General features: G+C 38.6%; 1 protein-coding gene across 2 annotated transcripts in view; it reads left to right on the top strand.

The window, feature by feature from the left end:
- Sytl5 (synaptotagmin like 5) overlaps positions 1-15442 on the top strand; it is a 248261-nt gene extending 232819 nt beyond the window's left edge. For both annotated transcript variants that reach the window (XM_028881414.2, XM_028881409.2), the window contains exons 15-18: positions 5203-5311; positions 6762-6897; positions 10469-10677; positions 12110-15442. In XM_028881414.2, coding sequence (XP_028737247.1) covers positions 5203-5311; positions 6762-6897; positions 10469-10677; positions 12110-12252 — 597 coding nt within the window. In that variant the 3' untranslated portion in view covers positions 12253-15442. The remainder of the gene's footprint in view (positions 1-5202; positions 5312-6761; positions 6898-10468; positions 10678-12109) is intronic.
- The last annotated feature ends 274 nt before the right edge of the window (positions 15443-15716 follow it).

The raw sequence follows: 15716 nt of genomic DNA, 5'->3' as shown, positions 1-15716 counted from the left end.
CCTGCTATCACATACTTGTTAAGCATTTTTTAAAATTTTTATTTATTTTTTTTATTTTAAGTGCATTGGTGTTTTGCCTACATGTAGATCTGTGTGAGGATGCCAGATCCTGTGGAACCAGATTTATAGACAGTTGTGAGCTGCCATGTGGGTGCTAGAAATTGAAACCAGGTCCTCTGAATCAGCAACCAGTGCTCTTAACCTCTGAACCATCTCTCCAGCCCCTTGTTAAGCATTTTTAACTTTTAGTTTCTCTTCTCTATTCTTAGTACAAGTCATTGGCATGAATTCATGTTTTGAAGTCCTCTGAGTGAATTCAAAATAGAGACTTATTTCCATACTCCTTGTTATTGCTTCTCTACGCACACAGCCTTGGTCATACCCAGCTTCCAACAATCCAAACCCATTTTATTTATATGTCCCTGTCATATTTTTCTCATACTTCTTTCTCAATTCATTTAGACAGAAATAACAAAATTTCTGTCCATATGAGCCACATATCCACTGTCTATTCACCCACTGATATACACACAGGCTGCTTAGAATTTTTAGCTATTGTGGAAAGCATTGCAATGAACACAAGAGTACAAAAGTCCTTTTGAAATATGGAGTTCATTTCCTTTGGTCATATAACCAATAGAAGGTTTGCTGAATAATACGGTAGTACTGGTTTTTATCTTTATTTTTTGAGAAGCATCCATGCTACTTTGTATTACAGCTTTGTTAATTTGCATTCCTACTAACAACGTGCAATTATTTCCTTTTACAGTTGTGCATGTCATCTCTGTAGTAATTTTGAGCACTATTCATAAGTCTGTTGACCACTTCCATGCATTCTTTTGAGAAGTTTAGCAAGTTTATTGGCTTTCCTATTGAGTTACTTGAGTTCCCTATGTATCTTGGTTACTTCCTCCTTATCAGATGCAGTTATTTTCTCACATCACCTAGATTGTCTCTTTACTTTGTTAATTGTTTCCCTTGTTATACAGAAGTATTGAAATTGTTGTGATCTCAGGTTATAAGATGTGATCCCATTTGTCTGTTTTTGCTTTTGTTTCCTATACTTTTGAGATCATATCCCCCCACTGCCAAAAAATATGGTTGACAAAATCAATGCCATGGAACTTACCCCCTACACTTCCCAAATTATTTTCTAGTTGTCTTACCATTTCAGGTATTACAGTTAAATCTCTAATCCATTTTATTTTTATTTTATGTATGGTATATAATACTTATATAGGATAAGTATTTAGTTTTATTCTTCTGTCTGTAGACATCCAATCTGTCCAGTACTATTTATTAAAGCTATTGTCCTTTGTCTTTGTGTGTTTCTGGTACTTGTCTTAGTCACTGTTTTAGTGCTATGAAGAGACACTTTGACCACAGCAACTGTTATAAGAGAAAGCATTTAATTGGAGTCTTGCTTACAGTTTCAGAGGTTCAGTCCATTATCATCATGACAGGGAGCATGGTGGCATGCAGGCAGACATGGTGCTGTTGAAGTAGTTAAGAACTACATCCTGTTCTGTAGGGAGGGAATTGGGGGAGGGAGAGGGAGAGAGAGACAGAGAAACTGAGTAGACCTGTCATGGGCTTTTGAAACCTCAAAGCCAACCTCCCAGTGACACTTCCTCCAACAAGGTCACACCTCCTAATCCTTTTCTAATAATGTCACTCCTTTGTGACTAAGTATTCAAATATATGAGCCCATGGGAGTACATTCTTATTCAAACCACCACAGTACTTCTATTGAAAATCAGTTGACCACAAATTCCTGGATTTATTTCTGGGATCTTCAATAGGTTCCATGTGCCTATTTGGTTATTTTTTATGCTAGTACCATATTGTTTTGATTACTTTCACAAGGTAGCACATATTTGTTTCAGTATAAAGCAAATAAATATACATTTATATACAAATGTTGGTAGGAAACGTTTAATATTGTTTGAATATATGTTTCGCAAATAAAATCTGACTATATTTTCCTTTTATTGATTTCATTCTTAATGCATTATCTTCAACAATTTCTAATGTGTAATATAAAGTGAAATAAGAACACTTTTAAATAAATTTTTTTCTAAATATTCATAATTGTTCTAATCTTCTACAGTTTTAAGGCCACATAAACCAACAACTTGGCATTCAAATATTTGTTCCTCTAAAGTAGTCTAATTTCTATAGTGACAGCTGTCTTTGTCCACAAATCAATTTATGTAATATTGAGTTATATAATTACCACACAAATGTATCTGTCATATAGAGACTTATACCGCTGACTCTCTGTGGGCATGAATTGATGAGAGCAAATACACATGGTCTTTGTAGAGGTAATCCTGCTCATTTTAAGGATAGACTACATTAATCTGATGAATTAGAAATGTGAGTAATTTAAAGCAGCTTCTAAACTCTATTGAAAGTAGGGTCTGTGTCTAATGCATTCCCACAATACTTACAAAATTACCCTGTAGGAAACTGAATGAAATTCTACATTTTCCTGGGCAGAAATTGGTTGAATAATGAAAATGATGGTATGGCAGAACATGTTACCTTAGAATTTCCAAGCCAGAATATCAAATATACCCCAATATATATGTGCAGACTTCAAGATGACCCTACACTGTAGCTATCTTTTGTACATTATTATGTTATAAAATGCACTGGTTACTTCTTTTTGTCAACGTCACACAATCTAGGGGCATCTGAAAAGAGAAAACTCCAATTGAGAATTGTCTCGATCAAACTGGCCTGTGGGGCATTTTCTTGAATAAGGATTGATGTGGAGCATCAATAAGGATGATGGGGAGCAGTTCCACCCCTGGACAGGTAGTCCTGAGTTGTATAAGAAAGAAGTTGAGCAAGGCACAAGGAGAAAGCTAATAAGTAAGTTTTCTCCATGGCCTCTGCTTCAGTTCCTGCATTGATTTCCCTTCATGATGAACTATAAGATGAAGTAAACCCTCTCCACTCCAAATTGCTTTGGACATGTGGTTTTATACAGCAATAGAAACCAAATTAAAATATCTTAAAATCTCATCGTTATTGTGCTATACTTTCATAATTCCTGGGGTTTGTGTTTATTAAAAATCACTTGTACATTTTACCTTTAGCTGAAAGTCCACATAACATCAATATATTCCAACAATGCATGGTTTGAGTCTGTACTAATATGCTCTGTATTTGTATATGAAATTTGCACTTATCTCTTTTCCTACAATCTATTTCTTAACTCAAAAATTTCACTCACTGTCAAATAGGGCTGCTTTGATTAACTGTAGCAGTATAGTAAACTAATGGAAACCTTCCAGGCTTTAAACAAAAATCTGGGATTACTTTCTCTCATAATTCTGCGTGTTAAATGAGCTCATCAAGGTAGTTCTCACTCAAGGTGTCATAGAGTTGCAGCCAGATGGTTGACTTCAGCTGATATCACCTGAAGCTTTGACTGGATTGGATGTTTAAGTTAGCTTGCTTCCATATCCCATACTTGATGCTGATATATGCTAGCTGATATAGCTAGGCCTGCAAACTAGATCACTTAGGTGTCTCTTCAACATGTGAGCTGAAACTCTCACAGCGTGGGCTCTAAGAGGGAGTATTCTATGAATAGCCATCCCAAGAAAGGAAATAGAAGCTGTCAACCTTTAGACGCGGGCCCAGAAACAAGTACTTTGCCACCTCTGCCATGTTCCAATAACTAAAATAATACAGCTACTCAGTCTCAGAGAAGACAAATGGCCCACCTCCCGTTGATCATAGTATCAAAAAAGTAGAGACTATTTTAATCAACTATAATATCCATTAGAATCTTTTATTTATGACATTATATAAACTAAAATTACTGAATTTTTTGTTTTTGGTAGATTTGGGGATCAAATTCAAAGTGCCATGTATGCTGGGAAAAAGATCTATTACTAGGTACTACCCTCAGCCCTACTGAAAATTTTAGAACAGTAAGAAAAGCCTTTGCCACATACTTTATTTAAAATAATAAAGTTAGTATTAAATGGTCTATTTTACCTTATCATATCATTTTTGTTTCTGGTATGGTTAAATAAAATACTTGCTACTCTTACGACAGAAATAAAAGTCAGGCAAATATCTCTTCTGCGTGTGTGTGTGTGTGTGTACATGTGCACATGTGTGTGTGTATGTCTGTGTGTCTGTTGTGGGTCTGTGTGGGTCTGCGGGTCTGTGGGTGAGTGTTAAGATTTCAAGAGTCTCTAGCTTTACTATGTGAGGGTTTAGCTTCTGAGCTTTTCACATCTGCTCTCTGAGAAGCACAGTTCTCTGCTCTTGACTCAGTGCACAGGAGTCAGCTGCTCTCTCTCTCTCTCTCTCTCTCTCTCTCTCTCTCTCTCTCTCTCTCTCTCTCTCTCTCGGAAATTTTTTTATTCATCTATTCATTTTATATCCCAGCAGCAGCACCCCCATCCTCCCCTCCCAGTTCTTCCCCCCACTCCTCCACTCTCAGTCTCCAGTCCCTTCTTCTTCTGTCTCCATCAGGAAAGGGCAAGTCTCCTATGAGTATCAATAATAAACATGGCATATCAAGTTGCAGTAAGACTAAGCACCTCCCCATGTATTAAGGCTGGACAAGGTGACCCAGTATGGAGGACTTGGTTCCTAAAAGCCAGTAAAAGAGTCAGAGACAGTCTGTTTCCACTGTTAGAAGTCCCATAAGAGGGCCAAGCTACATAACTGTAACATATGTGTAGAGTGCCTAGATCAGTCCCATGCAGGATCCCTGGTTGTTGGTTCAGTCTCTGTGAGCTCCTATGAGTCCAGGTTAGTTGATTCTGTGGATTTTCTTATGATGTCCTTGACCCCTCTGGTTCCTACAGTCCTTTTTCCCCCTCCTCCACAGAATTCCTGAACTCCACCTAATGTTAGGCTATGTTTCTCTGCATCTGCCTCCATCAGTTGCTGGGTGATGCCTCTCTGATGACAGTTGGGACAGGCACCAATCTGGTCACAGGAGGTGGCCAGTTCAGGCTACTTATTCGCTATTGCTAGGAATCTAACATGGGGTCCTCCCCATAGAGGAGTGAGGTCTTTTAGGGAAATAATATCTGAGGAAATATAAATTTCCTATATTCCAAATAGAAAACATGAAATATTTGCCTTTCTGACTATGCTGTATTTCATTTAAGAAGATGATATGCAGTATTCTAACTTTCTTTTTACTTATCTCCCCTTGGCTAGGTGGAGTTGGCTCCTGATATAGGCCTTCAATACAAAGGAGAGCTAACGGTTGTTTTACGTTACATTCCTCCAGAGGAAAACCCTATATTCCCAGTAGGACAACCTCAAGGTAGGGTTAAAATCAATAGATATGATCAGCGACATTCTCTTTCTATTGTGTAAGTAGATGTTAGTGTTTGGTTGGACTGTGTTACTTTTCCAGTACAATAATATAATAGGATTGGGGTCTTTTGGGAGTTGAGAAGTACATGTTATAATGTATGCAGAGAAGAAAAGTACAGGACAAAAATCCATACTTAGAAACCAACCCTGATGGGAGATTATTTCCTGTCAGTCCAAGAGATACAGAATCTCCCCAATGTGGAAGAAATGTGTTGTATGAGGGAGTTTCTAGGAAGCTGCTCTATGGACTCATTCACAGCTACTTGGGAAGTCTAGAGAAGAAATATCTGGCAGAAAACATAGAAAACAAATGGAAAATTCAGATAAAATCAATTTGAAATTTCTCTTTTCTTCCTCCTTTCATTATCTTCTTAGGCAGCTTCCTTTATTTTCCCATTCATGGCAATACCATACGGTCATCCCTGAAAACATACATACAAGTAACATTATTCAGACTGAGCAGGTTATAGTTAGGAATATATATGTATGTACATATATGCATGTAATAATAGCCAATGAAAAAAGAGACCATGAATTTGAAAGAGAGCAAGGAGGGAAACATGGGAGAGTTTGGAGGAAGATTATTATAATTATGTAATTATAATTATATTATAATCTCAGAAAAAAGGAAAATAATTTTAAAAAGCAAAAGAGTTGTGAGGATTAAATAGGTTCATATATGTAAGTTATGTCAAAGAGTATTAAATAAAGGTCCAGTCATAAGTGATTATTGCTCATGTTGAACCTTTTACATCAGAATAAATATTGAAGTTGAAAAAGTTTTCTCCCAACCACAAAATGTAACTGAATCTAGGCTGTACCCTCTAGAACTGACCCTGTCTGAAGTTGACAATTTATAAAAAGGGAGTTATTGAATATACCCTTTGGAAGTCAGTTTAAAATATCCAAGCTATAGAAATGTCTCTCCTGGAGCTCTGGTGCTTGGGTCTGGCTTTCACCATAGCTCTTTCTCGGTAAGAACAGGATGGTGCCGGGCGGTGGTGGTGCACGCCTTTAATCCCAGCACTCGGGAGGCAGAGCCAGGTAGATCTCTGTGAGTTCAAGGCCAGCCTGGTCTACAAAGTGAGTTCCAGCACAGGCACCAAAACTACACAGAGAAACCCAGTCTCGAAAAACAAAACAAAACAAAACAACAGGATGGTGGTCCAGGCAGGATCCATTTTATTCCTTTAGAAGCTTTACATCTTTCCTTTCCAGAAGCTTTGTGTGTGTGTGTGTGTGTGTGTGTGTGTGTGTGTGTGTGTGTGTGTGTGTGTGTGATATAATATATACAAAGAGGCATGATTACCAGAAAATGAAGTAACTGTAGATGTTCTCTGTAAGATGTGAAGTGGAATCACTGATGCCTTCTACCTCCTCTCTGCTGGTTCGTTCAGGAAAGAAGACCTTTAAAAGGGGAAAGAAGAAGGAGTCACCTGTCATCTCTGGCGGAATACTTGAAGTGTTCATCAAAGACGCGAAGAATCTGACAGCAGTGAAATCGGGAGGCACTTCTGACAGCTTTGTGAAAGGGTAATTTTGTTCTAGCTCATCATAGATGACACTTACTGGATATTGAAAGGAGCTGTGATCCACTAGACAATGGGAGTTGTGAGAGGCGCACGTTCTGCCTATTGCATGTACTTTGGAAAAGCTACCCTTAAGTGCTTGCTCTTACATCTAAAGCAATCTGAGTATGGAGCGGACTTGCTGTTCTAGCTTTCTCTGCGTCGCCAGCAGATTTCTGGAGGGCCACTGTGAGGATCACTCTCATCCTGAAGGCTGGAAGATTTTCCCAGGAGGTTCATTTCTCAAAAGAGAAGCATGATTTTCTATGTATAATTTACTTACATTTTTTTCTTTGTTTTCATTTGGTGCAGCAACCAAACTATTAAAAACTTGCTGGTTTGCTCTCTTGGGGAAAATTGGCAAAATGCAGAGAAATCTCAGCATCTTTTCTGGAGAGTGTTGGAGGCAGGCTCCAGGACTACCTGATACACATCTGCTGCCATATGGAGCAAATGGCAGTTTTTGAAGGACTATTGCCCTTTAAATGGATGTTCTTGCTCATTCTAGGCAATCCAAATAGCAAGTCTCTCTCATTTCTGACTATTGTAGACTTTTCTCATGCAATTAGAAGAACCTGGGCTAAAAGGATATTTTTTCATTAATTCAAGCAAACACTCACATGTATATGTATCAAGGATTAGATGCTGCTCTTTGAAAAATAGATATAACTGACCGCACAAAGCACCATTGAACATAGGAAGGAAAGCAAGTTTCCATGATGCCAAGCCATAGCATGAGTCTTCAAGGCACAGATGTTGCCTCTTTGAAAAATGATCCAGGCCTGATGGTAGTGCCTGAAATCCTACTACTGGGGAGACTGAGTCCAGAAGATCACAAGTTTGTGTCCCTCCTGGGCTACATGTAGCAAGTGCCAGGCTAGCAGGGGGCAGAGAGTGAGATCTTGCTTTTTTCTTTTCATGTATAATCTTTTTAAAATTGTATTTTATTTACCTTTTTTCATTTATTTTATATACCAAACACAGTTTCTCTGCCCTCCTCTCTTCCCATTCCCTCCCCACCCCCACCCCCCACCTCCCATCTACCCCCCTCTCCATCTACTCCTCCATCTCCATTCAGAAAGGAGCAGGCTTCCCATGGGTGTATTTTCCCACAAGGAAATGAATCATATTTTTATTGTCGTGCGTTTTAAGTTTGGTAAACCATATAATGAAGAGAGTAAGATGACTAGGGTTTCCACATTGCTGAATTGTGTTCATTAGCATAAAAGAAAAACTTTGTCTGAATCATGCTGCTGTAGTTAACCTCAGGAGCCCCAGCATCCAGTTTAGGACTCTGCTCCTTACTGTCTTGTATGGTCAGAATATTATTCCTCTCCTATGGCCCTATTATTCACCTTCCAGGGATGACAATATTGTCTGGAACAGTTTTTACATTTTCTTGTTGAGAATTTATGAGGCACAAATAATAAAGAATAGTGCTTCATGCTTTCTTTAAAAAAACCAGTAAATTCTCTTATGGATTCTTAACTATTAAGCCAATTTAAAAATTATGCAAGGAGTCAGAGAAATGGTTCAGTAGTAAAGAGCACTGGCTGCTCTTGCAGAGGACCCAAGTTCAGTTCCCAATACCCATATGGCAGCTCACAACCATCTGTAACTCCAGTCTCAGGAGATCTGATACCCCCTTCTGGTCTCCATAGACACTGCTTGCACATAGTACATAGACATACATGCAGGGAAGACAGTCATACACATAAAAATAAATAAGTACATAAATAAATAAATACCCTTAAAAATGAACTGAGGTATCTTTTCAAAGAGCCAGCGAGCAAGCAAGAACAGACATATTGGTAATGTTATGAAATACGTAAATTACATAATTACATATGCTCTGCTTATGAACTGAAATATTTGTGGCTTAAGAAAGTCAGGGCCCACAAGATGGCTCAGCAAGTAAAGGAGAACGGGCTTGCCACCAAACCTAATGAACCAGTTTTGATGACTGGAACCCGCCTGGTAAGAAAAAAAAAAATGGTAACTGACTCTTGCAGGTTATCCTTTGGCCTCCACATCTGTGCCATGGCATGCCCCCACACATACATACATACAATAAAAATAAATATTACAAAAATTAAAAAGACATTTTCTCTTACATGTAAACAATGACTGAAGGTAATTTATCTAGGGTAGATGTGGAAACGTGCCTGATTATCAGGGATGAAGGTGTTTTTCTATATCATTATGGCATCTTCTCCATGGACCAAGATACCTAGCTATACAGAGTTCGACTATCCTAGGCAAGTCTAAGCTCATAGGATGCCTCCTATAACTTTTTCATAGATCTACCTGTATTCTATTGACCAGAACCTAGTCCTGTGGCTATATGAGTTGCAAGACAGCTTTATGGTCTTAATTCTGGAAAAGCATATGCCCAAATGTAGAACCAGGGTTTTTTAATGATGGAAATACAAGAATTGAGATAAAAGAAAATGTAATATGCTAATAATAAAAACCAGGAATTTTAAAAGAGAATAAGTATAGAATGGAGATTGAGAGATAATAGAATTCTCTGGTTAACTTATTAATTTTTCCCTGTTTGGTGGTAGTGCTGGGATCAAACCCAGGCTCTTGCTAGGTAAGCACTCTGTCATTGTCCTACTTACTAGTGCTGACCAATATAGTAAATAAAATACCACATGACCCAATTATCTTCTTTATCCCTGGGCCATTTACTTGTATTTTCATAATTGTTTCATGTACTTATTCCATCTACACACTCATTTTCTTCCCTAAACAATGTTTCCTGAAGGCACAAAGGTGTTCCGGACTTACAATTTGAACACAATAGAGATGACCTAGGGCACAGGTACTCTCCCAGAGAAGGGCTTACCAGGAAACATCAGTGAAAGAGTATAGACCATGAAGCAAAAGACAGAGGGAAGCAGATTAAAAAGATATGTTAATGAGAAGGTTATCACTGGAGGGTTCAGTTCCACTGGGAAAACAACAAGAATGCCACATAACGTTCCTCAGGAGTATCCCGTGAAGACCTGTGGAACTCACCAACCTTTTCTAAAACCCACTGATTGAGAATTACCCTTCAAGCATTCAGTCTTCAGTGACTTCTAGGTTCTCTGAACATAAGGGAGAAAACTCACACAGAACCAGATAACCTGGGACACACAGGATTTGAGGTGAGAAGCTGAAAACATGCCAGGAACTATCCACCCTGCCTTCAAATCAGCCTACAGATGACCCAGGAAGATACAAAGTGAAACACTCAATAGTGGCTACCACCACAGGTCTTTTCTTTCCCAGATGGAGAACCAAATATTTGGAAGGGTTTGGAAAAACAAAATTATATTCAAAAACGGAGAGAGGTCATTTTACTATTGCAGCACTAGTCATCCCTCCAAACAAGATATTATTGAAGCTTAGAAGAATCAGGGAGAGAACACCAAGTATGCATATTACATTCACGCACAGTTACACAGAATTGTAGGGAATCCAAATGACAACTCAAAGATAGCATTTTTTTAACTTTCCCACTAATGTGATTGTGTTTCCTTCTACAGCTACCTGCTTCCTGATGATAACAAAGCCACCAAGCACAAAACTGCGGTTGTAAAAAAGAGTGTTAATCCTCAGTGGAATCACACATTCATATTCAGTGGCCTGTATCCTCAGGATATAAAGAATGTTTGCCTAGAACTCACCATCTGGGACAAGGAGGCTTTTTCCAGCAATATCTTTCTAGGAGGTGTCCGGTTAAATTCTGGAAGTGGTAAGGAATTGGGCAAGCTGGAGCTGGCCTATGCCTGGCCATGGGCAAGAGCATGACTGGTACAGGTGTGATGTATTGTAGACTTTCATGTAGTTTGAGCTCTGACTAACTCCTGAAGTAACACAGATGCCTCATTCTTTTAGATGGAGATCTGATCACGGTTAAAATGTAAGTGTTAATGTGGTAGCTTACATTGCTTAAAGTTGAGCAGGTGTTATAGTTATACTTGATCCTTTCATAGAAAAATCTTCAATACATTCATGCAAGTCAATTTCAAGTACTTTGTTGGGTCGTCAGGTTTTGCGCAGGTGAAAATCAAGACAACACAGACTTGTGATAGGAGAAGAAGGCCTCATAAGGTTGCCTTTACTTCATCTTCTTTTAGAACTTCAACTCAATAATGATCATGTTGAAAGGAAACCACATTTTCTCTACAGACAACATTGTTCATATAAGCAATGTGTCTTACTTTGCTTTCTATTGCTATAATAAAGACAATGACAAGGAGCAACTTGGGGAGCAAAGGGTTTATTTCAGCTTGTTATTTATAGTCCGTCATGAAGGTGAATCAGGGCAGGAAGTCAAGGCAGCAACATAGAGGCAGAACTGAAGTAGAACTACAGAGGAATATTGCTTACTTGCTTGCTCAGCATGTTTTTTTATATAACCCAGGACCACCTGCCCAGGGGTGGCACTGCCCCCAAGCGAGCTGTTTCCTCCCACACCAATCATCAGTCAAGAGACTTACCCATAGACTTGTCCTCAGGCCAATCAGATGGATGCATTTTCTCAATGACCTGAGTGTGTCATGTTGATAGAAAACTAAACACAGAATGAAAATATATAACTCAGGTCATAAAATACAACAATGTGTGAACTAGGTGGGGAGACATATTACAGTTGTCAAATGCTTTATCACTAGAAGTGCACATGCAGTCACCCCAAATCTCTTTATCCCATTATCTTAGGTCAGCCATATGCCATGTCAACATTTTGGTTGAGAAAGACCCCATCTATATGAAGCTTTTTTTTTTTTATAGATTAAGGAGATCAGGGGATACATATGTAAATAAATTTGAAATTTCCAGGGTCAGAGAAGCAGTTATGTTAGAAATAGAGATCCTCATATCTGAGGACAGCCTGCGAACTTACACTAACTTGGTTTAGATGAATTGGTTCTCTGCCAGGCTATCAAAGTAGGAAGGAAATGAGACATCAGGGGCCATTCTGATTTCTCTGCACAACCTAAGCGGAAGGAAGTCATGCAGGCTTCAATAGACTGACTCATTTGAACACTTCTCACTAGCTATGGGAACTGAGAAGAGGCCAACAAGAGGATTTCTACTTAAAAGCTCCCCTCAGGGACTCTTACTTGCCTTCTAGATGGTTGACCCCCTGTATGAAATGTTGTACCCCCTTTTCCCTTCTCCAGGTTTCAGCCATGGGAAGAGTGTAGACTGGATGGACTCTCGTGGGGAAGAACAACGCCTTTGGCAAAAGATGGTTGACAACCCTGGAACATCTGTAGAGGGAGTTCTCATGCTGCGTTCCAGCATGGCTAAATGTAGGCTCTGAAGGGACCAATTCTGCAAGAACTACATCTCTAGTTGCCTGCTGTTTTCTCTCGGCAAAGGACTGGGACCTTGAATTCTGTTTCCCTGTCATTTCTCATCTAAGGATATTAGGACATGAGAGGAGCTATGTCAGTTTTGTGAACATTTAGGATCTTGCTGATTGTCTAAAAACCATATCCTTCTATATGTTCACCTACTCAGGCTTCCCTGAGTAGACGATAGTAAGTGTACCACACCATCCTGCCAACAAACAAAACTGTGCAGTGGCTCATAGGCTTTATATCAACAGAAATGACACAAGCTTATTGCAAAATATTATTGAGATTAGGGGTCCTCAATCCTTTCCCAATCAAGTTACTTCAGTTTGAGAAGAGAAGGGAACACCAAGAAGGTAGATTGCTTGAAGAATAACATAGAGAGATACAGTCCCTTATCCTGGGACTGCCTATGATGTAAAGAGGGCATGCTGGGAATGGTTTGGGAGATGGGGCAGAATCCATTTGTAGTGGCAAACATCAGGATGGAGGTGTTAATGTTTTATGATGTCTTGGTGGGGTTCTTGTAACTGCAGAATTCGTCCTCTAATTCAGCCTCCTTTTGAAAGTGAAGAGTACTAAATGATTACACATGATTACACAGACACACACACATGCACACACACATGCTCGCACATACGCACTAAAACAGACACAAACTAGAATGTGTGTAGAGAAATTGGAATATAAGGTCATCTTGCTGATAAACTAGCAATTATTGAACTATGTTACAAAAATTTTTTGTCTAATATTACAAGCCATTATGTAAAAAGAAATAAGAAATAAGGGACAATCAATTTATATCTTCACAATTTGTTCACTAGGGAGACTAGCTAAGTGAAAAGGGAGCTACTCCAGTGTGTGTCTCTCGTGCTGCTATAGGAAAGAGTCAGGAACTCCATGTTCTCTCTTTCATTTTCTCTTCACTCAAGTTCTTATCTGCTTATGCTATTATAATGGCAAGTAACAAACCACACCGAAAGTCAATGACTTAAAATGAAGACCAATTTTTTTCATGTCTATGAAGGTTGGCTAGGAAAGCTCTGCTTCCTCCTTATAGGCCTGAGGATCTAAATCAGATGCTTATTTCTCATCCTCATTAAACCAAAGGAATAGCATGAGTGTGGTGATGGCAGAGGTGTACTTGGATAAGTCACACTGCTCAATCACGTAAATGTGTATACCTCATTTGTCAAAAGGAAGCCATATTGCTAAGTCCAAAAATCAATAAAAAAAGGAAATACGCCTTGCTCACAGTGATGCCAGTGACAAGAGTGAGTGTTCAAGACATGATGATGAAACAGAGGCCAGTAGTTGAATCCATTATAAGTCCTGTCATTTTGGTGCCTAAGCGACCAAATATAGAAGCAAAGTCATTTAAATCCAGAAGGGTTGCCAAGCTTGGTTGTTTATTTTATGGGTTCCAACCCTGCCATTGAGAGAACTGAAATAACTTGTCCAAGGTCATGCAGAGGCTGTGACTGAATCTGGACTTAGCTCCTAGGCAACTTTGACATGACTCTATGTTATCAAGGTGGATAGATGATTACATGTCAGAAAAAAATCATAGTCTGATTATTTAAACATAAACATACATGGTCTATGCCAGATGTGGTAGGTTATACTTGTAATCCCAGCACTTTGGAAGTGGAGGGAGGAGGATCAGAAATTCAAGGTGAGCCTTGGATACATAGAGAATTTTAAGCAGTCCTGGCCTATGTAGCAAGACCCTATCTCAATGGTACCCCATGCACCAAAAACATGCATACTCCAGATGTTATGGAATCAGATTCAGTTCCGTATAGCTCATTTCTTCATTTTGATACATGCAAACCCTTTACAATCTAACAAATGAATGTTAGTAGTAGGAGAACTAAAACCATGTTCAGATTCATTCTACTTAGTTGCAACATGTTTTTAAATACGTTTTGAAATTTGAAAACTCATTTAAGAATGTATCTAATATTCTTCATAGTAAGGGAATACACAAGCCATTTCCAGCATTATTCAAAAACAAGTCATCTATAGAAAACTCATTCTATCATAGCTCAGTAAATACGATACTTCTTAAGGATTCACACACCATTATGCAGAAAAGAAAACTATATGCTTGGTACTATTTCTCACATTGGAAAAAATAAATCATCTTCAAACATGATTGGATTCAGTGACATTTTAGGGGATATGAGAAGGTGGTGATGGTGAAGCCAATCTCTGGAGTAGATACAACAAAGTAGGTTTAGTCACTAAGAAAATGTGGTTAAATAATTCTTAAATTTACAAGTTAAACCCAAGAAGAGCATGAATCTTTGTGTTCAGATCAAATTCAAAGCAGTTCTCTGTACAATGGTTTCATGAAATCCAGCTTCTTACTGGGTATTTCTTTAACACAAACCCCAGATACACTAAATAGATCAGAAACCACAGGAAATATGGGTAAGCCATCTGTGTTTCATGCTTCTCCCAGCAATCTTCTCTTTTTAACAGCAAACACTTTGGAATTCAAAATGAGATATATATGTATCTTACTCAGCCATCCACTTTCATGCATCCTCCCTACAGAAGTAGATATGTATATGAGAAATGAGCACCTATAGGGGCTTGGGTTTCTGAAAGAGATCAGAACAATACAAATCCCACCAACAGAAGTCTGAAAATCACACACTCCGGATTTTTTCTGTTTCTAGTTACGAGTTGCTTCTCCTCTTGTGCCTCTGATAGTTCTCAGCATTAACTGTTACCATTTGGACTCTTCGGTGCTCTCTTTCTCCTCACTTCTAACCTACTTTCATGGTAACATACACTTATGATGTAAAATTTCCATATCCAATGCAGACCTTTCTTCTCAGCCCTAGACAAGATTCATCAAACCACTCTAGTTATTCCTGTCACAGCCAAGTAAACAGAGCTAAGAAAGCATAGGGAAAACATGTAGGTCACAAATACCTGTTTCATAGGGTGCCTTGCAAGCTCTAGGCGACGAAATGACCCACTAAGACTTTCAGACAAAATTTACTTAGCAGTTGCCACTGATCACCAATCCAAGCTTGCCAGCTCCCCAAAGACATTACCAGTCATATGAACTTGCTTCCAAAACAATATGTGTTATTTCTTCTCTCTTCAATAAAAGTATAATCTTTTCCTTTATTCTCTCAATATACTAGATACTTCCCAGTATGTGTGTGTGTGTGTGTGTGTGTGTGTGTGTGTGTGTAGTACAATTCTATCTTTCCATTCACTCTCAAATAAAACTCCCTTCTTGAAGATTGATTTCTATAACTGTATTATATGATGACAACCTAGATCTAACCACCAGTATGACATCTCAGGATAGCTTCTTTGAAAATATATTCAAACTAAATACTCTGCTATCATTCTTGTTCTCATCTTCTTGCTCTAGCCTGTCCCATCTCAGTTCTTAGGGGCACCC

This window comes from Peromyscus leucopus, chromosome X, assembly GCF_004664715.2.
Source record: "Peromyscus leucopus breed LL Stock chromosome X, UCI_PerLeu_2.1, whole genome shotgun sequence".
Taxonomy (NCBI): domain Eukaryota; kingdom Metazoa; phylum Chordata; class Mammalia; order Rodentia; family Cricetidae; genus Peromyscus; species Peromyscus leucopus.
The sequence above is the reverse complement of the archived record's forward strand: the minus strand, read 5'-3'. Positions and strand labels throughout refer to the sequence as shown.